This window comes from Entelurus aequoreus, linkage group LG06, assembly GCF_033978785.1.
Source record: "Entelurus aequoreus isolate RoL-2023_Sb linkage group LG06, RoL_Eaeq_v1.1, whole genome shotgun sequence".
NCBI lineage: Eukaryota > Metazoa > Chordata > Actinopteri > Syngnathiformes > Syngnathidae > Entelurus > Entelurus aequoreus.
In genome coordinates this window covers 30651796-30664471 of record NC_084736.1, presented here as the reverse complement: position 1 = coordinate 30664471, position 12676 = coordinate 30651796, and the positions used below count along the sequence as shown (strand labels likewise).

Here is a 12676-nt window from a genome sequence, read left to right as displayed (position 1 = left end):
AGGTGTAAGATTATAGTTTTCATTGTATATTAGTGCGACACCCCCTCCCCTTTTAAGAGGTCGGGCAACATGTGTATTGGTATAGCCAGGAGGAGATGCTTCATTTAGCGCAAAAAAATCGTCTGGTTTGAGCCAGGTCTCGGTGAGACCAACGACGTCAAGTTTGTTGTCTCTAATGACTTCATTAACTAATAGCGTTTTGGAAGATAATGATCTTATGTTTAAAAAGCCCATATTATAGGTAGTGGGCTGTTTTGAGGATTGTTTGTTGAAATTATCCGAAGTAGCAATAATAATAATGTTGCGTTTATTATGCGTATTGGACTTTAAATAGTTTCAACCATATCTAGGAATTGATACGACGGGGATATTCAGATTGTTTGCTTGATGTTGCGATAAACTGAACGCATCATAGTTAGCTACCTCAGTACAATGTATGTCTGCCTCTGACATGGTCATAAAAGAAAAAACATTATGTGAGTTGTGTTTTATTCTAAGAGAATTGCTATGTGTGCAGGGATTATCCAGCCTGACGCCGGCTAGTTCTAGTTTAAATGGCTTCTTACCCGGAGACTCCACGCTTCTTTGGTTAGCTTTTCTCTTTGTTGTTAGCCCAGCTCGGCATCCCCGCTTCTGTTTCCGCTCGCACCGCCTATGTCGTCTCCATTGGCGGTCACCGCTAGCACTTGACTCCGCTGCTACAAAGGCCGCTCGATGTAGCCCACGAAGTATTCCCATGCTAGCGAGGAAGTCCACCGTACATGCATCTTTCAGTCTATAACGACCCGATCCATCCACATCCAGAATTGTCTGTCGGTCATATGTGATCACAGAGTGTTCACGCTTTGAGCCAGCCATGAAATTGACAGAAATGACGGGTGTTTTTTGCCAAATCGCTCTACACTCCCAAGAGCGTTAGAAGAGCCGCTGCATTCCCATGCGCCGCCATTTTGTCACTATTGCTTTGCCTACTGCAGCAGCAGTCATCTAACACAATCTCCCAACTCATATGGAAACGGGGTTTGTATATTAAGTATGTGTCGATGAAGGGGCATTTTATGACTTTTCTTAATTTGATTACATGCTATAGTATGATTATTTATTGATTAATTATTATTAATATACTGTATATATATATATCTATATATATATCTATCTATATATATATCTATATATATATATATCTATATATATATATATATATCTATATATCTATATATATATATATATCTATATATCTATATATATATATATATATATATATATATATATATATATATATATATATATATATATATATAGATATATAGATATATATATAAATTATTCATTATGATTAATTAGTGTCATAATTTTATTGCATGATTTTTGTATCCCTTTAATTTAGGTAGCCAGGGACTGCAGATTGGAAGTAGCTATTTAAGTATAATGTGGTACAGAACATATCTGTTTCTGAACTTAATGTTTCTGTGCATTGGTCTATCATATATAGACTAAATTAAATAAACTACTTAGTGAATTATTGTGGCCACAATAATTCACTAGGTGTTGTAAAATATCAAACTACTATTGCAAAAGCATCCGCCATAAGGTTAGTATATTCTAATATAATGACAATATATATATATTAAGCATATTTGTGGCTTTTGCCATATTGAATAATTTGCATAAAATGTAGGGTCGATATCACTAAGGGTTTCCCTACCCTAATGCCACCCTCCAGTGGTCCACAGAAAAAAGCAAACATTGACCTCAAACATGACCTGTCCTCACCCTCTGCTCTTGCTGCGCTTGACTATCAGCTGCCTTTTCTTTTTCTTGGATGTTTCTGAAAGTACTACTATTACTACTACGACTAACACTGTCCCTTTTTTCAGGGACAGAGGGGGGAGGTGAGTTTGGATTGTGTCAAGTTTGAGCGTGTCGAGGTTTTTATTTAATTCATATGATCAATCTGGTACAAGGATAAAGGTACGTAGATTTAGGTTGACAATTACAGTGGTTGGCGGAAGCAACCCCAACTTCAAAGGAGGATGCCAATTCGGTAATTAAATGTTTTGTGAATGATCTAATACCCCGACATGGTTTTCCCCGAAAAGACTAGGTCAAACAACGGCACCCATTTTAAGAAAACAGGTTATCATTTTCAGTCACAAGGTAAGGTTGAAAGGATGAACCAGAAAATCAAAACAAATTGGCTAAAATCTGTGCACAGACCAAATTGAATTTGATTGACATGTTGCCATTAGCGTTAATGATCATTCGAATGTCCCTGAATAAAACTGTTTTTACGGCCTTTGAATGTTTCACCCTATGAACTGCATACAGATCAGCCCTTCCCAGGACCAGCAGTTTCCTAGGAAGGCGGAAAGACCATGACACCAAAATGGTATGTTTACAAAATGCAGAATTTGTGTGCCAGTTCCTCTGTGCAGATTCCCTTCCACCCGCCGAGAGGGGCACGGTCAAAGTCAGATCCCAGACCAACACCCGATACCTGACTGGAAGGAACCGAGAGGAGAGACAACACCTTGCCAACGATGACGAGAACGACTAAGGTTGCCAGCCACGATGTGTCCGTCGGACCTCCAGCAGCTGTGGAAGGAGGTGTCGAGAGTACCGAAGCGGCGAGGAGGCCTTGAAGCAAGCCAAGGGCCTGGACCAAAGCCCCAACAGCTCCAACTCTACCTCAGCTTTCCCCAAAGCCCCAACAGCTCCAACTCTACCTCAGCTTTCCCCATAGCGGCCAGCGCGCACATGCCACTGCACAATCTGCCCAATGGACTGAGCCACACCCCAAAGAGAGACAGAGCCAGACTTTTTGAGTGGATCTCTTTCTTCACCAAAGCAGCCAAAAGCCCAACGAGGTATCGGCAGGCCACCAGCCTGAGGCACCACGAGCCATCTACACGAGCACTAATCGAGCATGGACTCATACGAAAATTCAGTTTGTGTTCAAAATCAATTGGTAATCAACAATATTGGTAGCTACATTCAAGGCAAATGCCGGAAAAAAATTCTGCAAATGCCATACAGTCATAAGTCTATATTCATATTAAAACAGATTTTGGTTGATTGATCATTAATGTGAAATACATCTGAATAAGTGTATATATATATATATATATATATATATATATATATATATATATATATATATATATATATATATATATATATATATATATATATATATATATTCATCTAATTATGTTCATTGATGTTCATGATCAAAGTATTCTGTTATTCCTTTACTAAATCAAAGGGTAGGCTACTAATTGTGTTCTGTGATATGGTTTTACTGCAGGCTGGTAACAGCGATCGCTCCGTAGAAGGTTCATAGAGGAATTTCGCCTCGTATAAAAACATTGAGGTTTTTGCCTCTATCTGTGGTATAGATTTTAAGTAAGTGGCCTACGTCAGAAATCGGTATGGGCCAGGGTTCTAGAACCCTGGAAGAGGGGTATGTAGTGGAATTTCTGACCTTTGAACTATATTTCGTGTCTATCAAGAATGTCTGCTCGTTTCATTCTTTTCTATTCTAAATCATTGAAAGACCAGATGTAGGTAAAATATGAATATGGAGTCGGTCTGACCATTCTACAAAATGTTTTGATTGTCTATTATGACTAAGGGACTCAAGGATGTTGCGGAACAAACAGGTCGAAAACAACAGGACCTTGAGGCATGGGGAAACAGATAAAATGGCCAAGTGACAAGGGCTATGTGTGATTGCTTGACTCTTGAGTCCTCTGGAGGACGTTTGTCTGTCTGCATGGGCAACTCAATCCAACTTTCTACTTTTTGACTATGGGTAAATAAACCTTTTGTACTAAATTCACTTTTGTTGCTGTTTAAGCTTCGGACCTTCCACTACATCAACATTATTAAGGAAAAGTGGTAGAAAATGAATTATTAATCTACTTGTTCATTTACTGTTAATATCTGCTTACTTTCTGTTTCAACATGTTCTATCTACACTTCTGTTAAAATGTAATAATCACTTATTCTTCTGTTGTTTGATACTTTACATTAGTTTTGGATGATACCACAAGTTTAGGAATCGAAACGATACCAAGTAGTTACATGATCATACATTGGTCATATTAAAAGTCCTCATGTTGTCCAGGGACAGATTTCCTGACTTTATAAACATAATATGAATTTAAAAAAAAAGAAAAAAGAACAGGACAAGTGGTAGAAAATGGATGGTTGGATGGATGGAAAAAAGATTTTGTGATAATAAAAAATATTGATGTAATCATCGTAGTATCTTCTAGATACGCTATTGTACTTGGTGTCATTACAGTGGCTGTCAGGTGTAGATTGTTTATTGTTTATTGAGGATCCCCATTAGCCGACGCACAAACTCCAGGCTAGGCTTCCTGGGGTCCTTTTCAAAAGTTCAAAGTAAAATAATAATACACAAATCCAGTTACAAATAAAAGAAAGGAAAAAAAAGATCCACCTATGGCATTTGTTTACATTCAGGGGTGCTAGCTTTTGTTAGCGGTGAGCTATTGTATCCTCCTACGGTGTATAGTGAAGCATGTTTAGCTATTCCTTGTCCTGCAGAGATGATACTTGTAAGAAACTTACTTTAATTGTCGCCATGGAGACCAGGATTACTGATTTAGAAGTAGATAAAACACTGCCAATTGCGGATGGATGTTAGCTGCTAGCTAGCTAGCCATGTCTTAAAGCACCTCTTCCTGAGGGCGTTTCAGTGTTATGACTTCACTTTTATCGTGACTTTTTAGGCCAAAATGTGTCCGTTCTCCCTTTTCTGTCTACACACTGTATGCTTGTAAGTACTTTGTGTGTGTGTGCTGCCGAACATGCTCCTCTGCTCGTAAAACCAGCAATGTCATGACGTGACGACGCGCCGTCATGCCCGTTAAAAAAAATATAGCGAACTTTTCAAACAGTATAGTATCTTTTTTGATTCATTAGTACCGCAATACTATACTAGTACCGGTATATCGTACAACCCTAGCTTCTTATAGTAATTACGCTAAATTCCAAATGGAACACCGTGGCTTATAAAACGGCGCGGCTAATTTACAGATTTTTCTTCGCTGACGGCCATATTGAAAATAGTTTTCATCAAACACAATCAAAAACACTAAAATGCTGTGTTATTGTTTGGGCTATGGCCCCATCTTTTGTACGAGTTCTCTCACTGCAGGTGCTGTTGGGTGAACCTTGACAGTGTTTCTTGCTGTTTATAGCTTTGAACCGTAAGTACAAGTGCCGTATCGTCTTCTAATTGTCCATAGCGTTCCTACTCAAATACTCCCAGCAACGTTAGTAAGTTTTACAATATAACTAAAACATTTTTTAATTACTAAAGCGTCCCGCGTGTGATGTCTGTAGAAGTGTTTTCATGCATATTTTTACGTGCTGTCGTAATGTAATCAAGCTAGCGTTGTTAGCATTATCGAATATGCTAACAGGATTATGAATGTCTGTGTTAGTATTATTGACTTACAAGGACATTTTTTTTTGTATTGTTTCAGTTTTGTAAATTCAGTAAATTCACCAAAACGTCACCGTGGAGTTATTGAGTCGGTTTAGCTGATTGGAGAGCTAGCTTGCGCAGCTAGTGGGTCCATGATGATGACTTATGTTTTGTTTGATCAGCCGTTTTACTGCCATCTTACAGACACCGTTTGGAAACAAATAAGGTATGTAAATAATTATTTACAAAATATTTATGTGTACATAACTCATTTCACAACGTATATATCTGCCGCTAATATATGGAAAATTATTTTTTTCTTCTCAAATTTTGTGGGTGCAGTTTATATACCGGTGCGCTCTATACTTCAAAAATACAGTATTGTAAATACAGAAAGAAACACCACCAAAGGCTTCCTTATGTTTGTCCATCTTAAACATTTATTTATGTTCCATCACATTTCACCTGGCACGTTAACATTTGTGAACTGTTGAGAGCGATCTGTAGCGCACATTTTTGTTGGTAAATGAGAGTTTATCAACACACTTTAAAGGCCTACTGAAATGAATTTTTTTTATTTAAACGGGGATAGCAGATCTATTCTATGTGTCATACTTGATCATTTCGCGATATTGCCATATTTTTGCTGAAAGGATTTAGTATAGAACAACGACGATAAAGATTGCAACTTTTGGTATCTGATAAAAAAAAGGCTTGCCCCTACCGGAAGTAGCGTGACGTAGTCAGTTGAACATATACGCAAAGTTCCCTATTGTTTACAATGATGGCCGCATGAAGTGAGAGAGATTCGGACCGAGAAAGCGACAATTTCCCCATTAATTTGAGCGAGGATGAAAGATTTGTGGATGAGTAAAGTGCAAGTGAAGGACTAGTGGGGAGTTGAAGCTATTCAGATAGGGAAGATGCTGTGAGAGCCGGGGGTGACCTGATATTCAGCTGGGAATGACTACAACAGTAAATAAACACAAGACATATATATACTCTATTAGCCACAACACAACCAGGCTTATATTTAATATGCCACAAATTAATCCTGCATAAAAACACCTGCGTGTTTGTTATGCTAGCTCCTAGCTCCTCTGCTAGCTCCTAGCTCCATAGAACACGCCAATACAATTCAAACACCTGATCAACACACACAATCACTCAGCCCAAAAGACCGTTTACCTAACCCAAGGTTCATAAAGCTTATATATTTTTAAAAAGTTACGTACGTGACGCGCACATACGGTCAAGTTATCGAATGTTTAGCAGCCAAGGCTGCATACTCACGGTACCTGATATTCAGCTGGGAATGACTACAACAGTAAATAAACACAAGACATATATATACTCTATTAGCCACAACACAACCAGGCTTATATTTAATATGCCACAAATTAATCCTGCATAATAACACCTGCGTGTTTGTTATGCTAGCTCCTAGCTCCTCTGCTAGCTCCTAGCTCCATAGAACACGCCAATACAATTCAAACACCTGATCAACACACACAATCACTCAGCCCAAAAGACCGTTCACCTAACCCAAGGTTCATAAAGCTTATATATTTTGAAAAAGTTACGTACGTGACGCGCACGTACGGTACGGTACGTGTTATGCTAGCTCCTAGCTCCTCTGCTAGCTCCTAGCTCCATAGAACACGCCAATACAATTCAAACACATGATCAACACACACAATCACTCAGCCCAAAAGACCGTTCACCTAACCCAAGGTTCATAAAGCTTATATATTTTAAAAAAGTTACGTACATACGCAAAAAAAAGCCAAAGCTGCATACTCACAGTAGCACGTCTGCGTCTTTGTCATCCAAATCAAAGTAATCCTGGTAAGAGTCTGTGTTGTCCCAGTTCCCTACAGGCGTCTGTGTATCCAAATCAAAAGTCCTCCTGGTTAGAGTCTCTGTTATCCGAGTTCTTCCATCTTGACTGCATCTTTCGGGAATGTAAACAAAGAAGCGCCGGCTGTGTACTGTTGTGGCTGACTACGTTCGAAAAATACGTCCATTTCGCACCGACAACTTTCTTCTTTGCTTGCTTGGCTTCCTTCTCCATAATGCAATGAACATGATTGAAACAGATTCACGAACACAGATGTCCAGAATACTGTGGAATTATGAAATGAAAACAGAGCTTTTTCATATCGGCTTCAATGTGGAAGGCATACCCGTGTTCGCCGGGCTACGTCACACGCATACGTCATCCTCAGAGGCGTTTCGAACCGGAAGTTTAGCGGCAAATTTAAAATGTCACTTTATAAGTTAACCCGGCCGTATTGGCATGTGTTATAATGTTAAGATTTCATCATTGATATATAAACTATCAGACTGCGTGGTCGGTAGTAGTGGCTTTCAGTAGGCCTTTAACATCTCTAACATGTACATGCTTCCTCTTTGCTCTGTCGGCAATGCAGATGAAAATATGTTCTTAATTGTCTTACTTTGGATAGATAAATGTCGACAGCTCTTCCTCCCAAGGAAGTCAAAGTCTGCTGTCCACTCCCAAGTTCTTCTAATGGCAAATAAGCTGATGTTAACTTGACCACCAAAAGCGGTAGTTGGTATTCCGTTGTTTATTGTCAAAGCTTTGGCAATAATGAGACCAATCCAGCACCCAAGCGTTCCCTAGCCCGGTCCAGATCGGTCTACCTTCCTCTCACTCTTCCTGTGTCTTCCACCCTCTTGTTTTGTCTACCGCTTGCATTCCAGAAGCTCCAAGGCCTCAAACACACAGTCAACCTTTTACTAACCAGACAATTTGGAAAAGCACTAGCTGTTTTGTAATATGACTACGGAAGTAAAAAATAACACAAAATATGGATATATGGAAAATATCTCGTTCCATCAATGTCAACTAGGAAGTAGATGTTTATGGGCTACGTTACCCAGAAGGCTTTGCGCTGTAGACATGAGGACAACAGTTGTGCCGTTTGGTCAATAAAGATCTGATATACTGTTGCAAGTTGCTGTTCCTGCTTCGTCTACGCAAGAAACAAACATAGGTTTTGATTAGATATAATCATTTGCGGGTAAACTGGTTAAAGTTGCGTCAACACTTTTGTTTTTGCTCTCATTTTTCATTAGTTGAACTCAAATGTGTAAAACTTTGACTATATACACAAAAGACCTATTGCTCTCTGTGGAAGTCTGTTACTTCCCTTTCAGGGTTCGACGGACCAATGTGACCACAACACCTCGAAACGTGGGTTTCGACAGGAGAGTTTTTATTTATTTTTGTTCTTGTCGTCTTCCATGTTTCTTCCTTTGCTTTTCAGCCGTCCGGTCCCTTCTGACCCGCTCTTTGCTTTTCAGCCTCTTGGTCTCTCTCCTGTTCCCACTATTCCCCCCTCTCATGGTCTCCGGCGCTGCTAATGAAGGAACAGGTGATTAGATAACTCGCTCCAGCTGAGATATCCACTCACCCGTCAGCTGCTTCCTGGCCGGCCCCTGCACACACCCCGTCCACAGGGAACGCGTGGACCACGCCCCTCTCCACATGCCTCCACCGCCAGTCTCAGGCCGGGCAGCCGTCAGGCCGCACCAACTCCCCCCCACCCAGAGGGCCGGGAGAGGAAGTCGGCCACGGCCATCTGCGTCCCCGGCCTGTGGACCACCTGGAAGTTGTAGGGTTGCAACGCGAGGTACCACCGGGTGATCCTCGCGTTAGCATCCTTCATGCGGTGGAGCCATTGGAGCGGTTTGTGGTCCGAGCAGAGTCCGAAGGCGCGCCCCAACAGGTAGTACCGAAGAGCCCCGACCGCCCACCGGATGGCGAGGCACTCCCTCTCCGCCGTGCTGTACCTCGCTTCCCGGTCCGAGAGTTTTCTGCTGATGTACAGGACGGGGCGGTCGACGCCCCCCACTCGCTGGGACAGCACCGCCCCCAGGCCCCTGCCCGACGCGTCCGCCTGCAGACAGAAGGGGACGGCAAAGTTAGGCATGCACAGTACCGGCTCCTCGCAGAGGGCTTTCTTCAACTTCTTCTTCTTTTTCTTCAACTTCTTCTTCTATTTCTTCACCTTCGGGGGGCCATTCGCCGCCCCCCCCCCCGTTTTGTCCGCCAACGCCTGCAGGAGCTGACAATTTGCTCGGCTCCCGGAGTGCCGCTTGGCAGAATCGGATGGACCCGCGTCGCCACTGAGAACAGCGCGGATACTCCCCTTTCCTACGGTCCATGAACGCACCCCCACGCATTGTGTCAGTAAACTGTTAAACCCCGGCCAATTTGTGCCCAAAATTATGGGGTGCGAGAGGTGCGTATTTACAGCTACCTCGACCCTATGCTTTTGGCCCTCATACCAAATTTCTACTGGCACCATAGGGTACTCGTGCACATCCCCATGAACACACCTGATTTTTAGCTGTGTTGCCTGCCTCAAAGCACTGGGTCGAACCAGGTTCTGGTGGATCATGGTCTACCCGCAGCCCGTATCCACCATCGCCTGGTATGTACTCCCTTGTATCGTTACCTGGATACCGTACATCTCACCAGGGCCGGGGGAGGGCACTGAAGGGCCGGCCACCCGGGTCACGCGCCCCACCTCCACCTGCGGAGGTACGTGACGCGCGTGACCGGGCCGCCCACGCCTCCAGCACACCTGCCCAAGCGTTTGAGGGGCCGTCTGCGCGGGAGATTTTCTGGGGGAAGCAGCCGGGACCTGCGGAGAAAGAGCAGAAGGAGAGTCACACGGGTTAAGGTGGGGAATGTGCTCTACTCTCTCCTTCTCATGTCGCGCGCTCTGTTCGTGCTTCGTTGGGGCCGGTTAAGCCTCGCGGTGGACGGCCAGGTGGTCCTCTTCAGGGGAGTTTATTTGAGCGTCTGTGGTTGTTATATATATATATAGGGTACATTACATAGGGGTGTGGCCATTGTTAAACAGTAGTGCCTTGCTTCTGTGCCGGCATGATGAGACCAGTTTGTCGCGTTTGCATTAAACAAACGCCAATAAACTCCCCTGAAGAGCAGGGAAACCTGCGAAACAGTCTTGTAGGGATGGAATAGCCTCTGTGTTTGTTCATGACCTAATGTATATTCCGCTCTATAATGCTGTATAACGGATAAACCACAGTAACCTCGACTATATATATATAACACATATGTATATATGTAGAGAACCTTTATTTAACCAGATAAGAAAACCCATTGAGATAAAGATCTCTTTCACAAGGGTGACCTGACCAAGAGGTCAACAGCACATGTCACAGAGCAGTTTCAAAAATAATACATTAAGACATACATTTTAAAATACATAAGAGAACTGTAAAACAACAGAGATTTACATCTTTAAAAACACAGGCACTGTGCAAACGTCTCTCGCTGTTTGTCCCTCAGGACAGAACGGAAGGCTCCAAATGGAAGTAGTTCTGTAAGTTTCAGTTTAGTCTGCAATGCATTCCATGCCATAGGGCGGGGGTCGGCAACCCGCGGCTCTAGAGCCGCATGCGGCTCTTTAGCGCCGCCCTAGTGGCTCTCTGGAGATTTTTCAAAAATGTATGAAGAATGGAAAAAGATGAGGGGAAAAAAAATCTATTTTTTTGTTTTAGTATGGTTTCTGTATGAGGACAAACATGACACAAACCTCCCTAATTGTTATAAATCACACTGTTCATATTAAACATGCTTCACTGATTCGAGTATTTGGCGAGCGCCGTTTTGTCCTACTTATTTTGGCGGTCCTTGAACTCACCGTATAGTTTGTTTGCATGTATAACTTTCTCCAACTTTCTAGGACGTGTTTTATGCCACTTTTTCTGTCTCATTTTGTCCACCACACTTTTAACGTTGTGCGTGAGTGCACAAAGGTGAGTTTTGTTGATGTTATTGACTTGTGTGGAGTGCTAATCAGACATATTTGGTCACTGCATGACTGCAAGCTAATCGATGCTAACATGCTATTTAGGCTAGCGATATGTACATATTGCATCATTATGCCTCATCTGTAGCTATATTTGAGCTCATTTAGTTTCCTTTAAGTCCTCTTAATTAAATGTATATCTCATGACACATGTAATATGGCTTTTAATTTTTTGCGGCTCCAGACAGATTTGTTTTTGTATTTTTGGTCCAATATGGCTCTTTCAACATTTTGGGTTGCCGACCCCTGCCATAGGGGCAGCAATGCCAAAAGCTCTTTTGCCAAATTCAGTCCGTACATGAGGAACAGTTAAAACATACAAATTGTTAGAACGTAATGCGTAAGAGCTGCTTTTTCTTTGTAACAGAGTACACAAGTATGGAGGTATTAAACCTAAAAGAGCCTTATAAATGATAGTCAGCCAATGTGTGTATCTGCGTGCACTCAATGAAGATAAGTCTGACTTCATATACAGTTGACAATGGTGGGTGAGACTACGACAGCCAGTAACAAATCTTAGTGCTGAATGAAAAACAGTGTCCAAGGACTGGAGGCATTTAGATGAAGCACTAAAATAAAGCACGTCTCCATAATCAATTACAGGCAAGATAGTTGCTGTCACCAATTTCTTTCTGACTTTAAGAGAGAAGCAGTTTTTATTTCTAAAAAAGAAACCAAGCTTTACCCTAAGCTTAAAGACTAAGTTGTTAATATGGGCTTTGAATGAAAGCTCCTGATCAAGTGTAAAACCCAAGTACTTGTAATTTAAGACCTGCTCTATAGGGTTTCCATTTGATGTTACAATATTTGGAATATTTTCCAGTAGCACCCTTGAATGAGAGAAAACCATTACCTTGCTTTTATCTGTATTTAAAACCAATTTAAGATCAAATAAGCGAGCCTGGATGACATCAAAAGCAGCTTGTAAAAACTCAAAAGCCTGAGTGATGGAGGTTGAACAGCAATAAATAATGGTGTCGTCTGCATAAAATTGCATTTGACAAATTATTACAAAGATTATTTATGTAGATAGAAAATAAAATGGGCCCCAGCACTGAGCCTTGTGGAACGCCTTTGGTAATGTCCAGTAATGAAGAGGTGGTCCCAGCCACCTGTACACGTTGTGTTCTGCTGGAGAGATGAACCAAGCAGCTGCATTTTTAGATAATCCAACGTGATGAAGGGCTTGAATTAACAGACTGTGGTCTACTGTGTCAAATGCTTTTGACAAATCAATAAATAGGGCGACACAATATTTCTTGCCGTCTACAGCCTCGATTAAATCATTGAGGACCTTAAGAGCAGCTGTAATAGTGCTATGCTGTTTTCTAAAACCAGATTG

The 12676-nt window shown here is 41.7% G+C and overlaps 1 protein-coding gene across 2 annotated transcripts in view; it reads left to right on the top strand.

The window, feature by feature from the left end:
• atf7ip2 (activating transcription factor 7 interacting protein 2) overlaps nucleotides 1–2690 on the top strand; it is a 43218-nt gene extending 40528 nt beyond the window's left edge. Inside the window, exon 12 of one of the 2 annotated variants that reach the window (XM_062049463.1) lies at nucleotides 2329–2690. In XM_062049463.1, coding sequence (XP_061905447.1) covers nucleotides 2329–2557 — 229 coding nt within the window. In that variant the 3' untranslated portion in view covers nucleotides 2558–2690. The remainder of the gene's footprint in view (nucleotides 1–2328) is intronic. The other variant, XM_062049464.1, reaches the window with a different exon arrangement.
• The last annotated feature ends 9986 nt before the right edge of the window (nucleotides 2691–12676 follow it).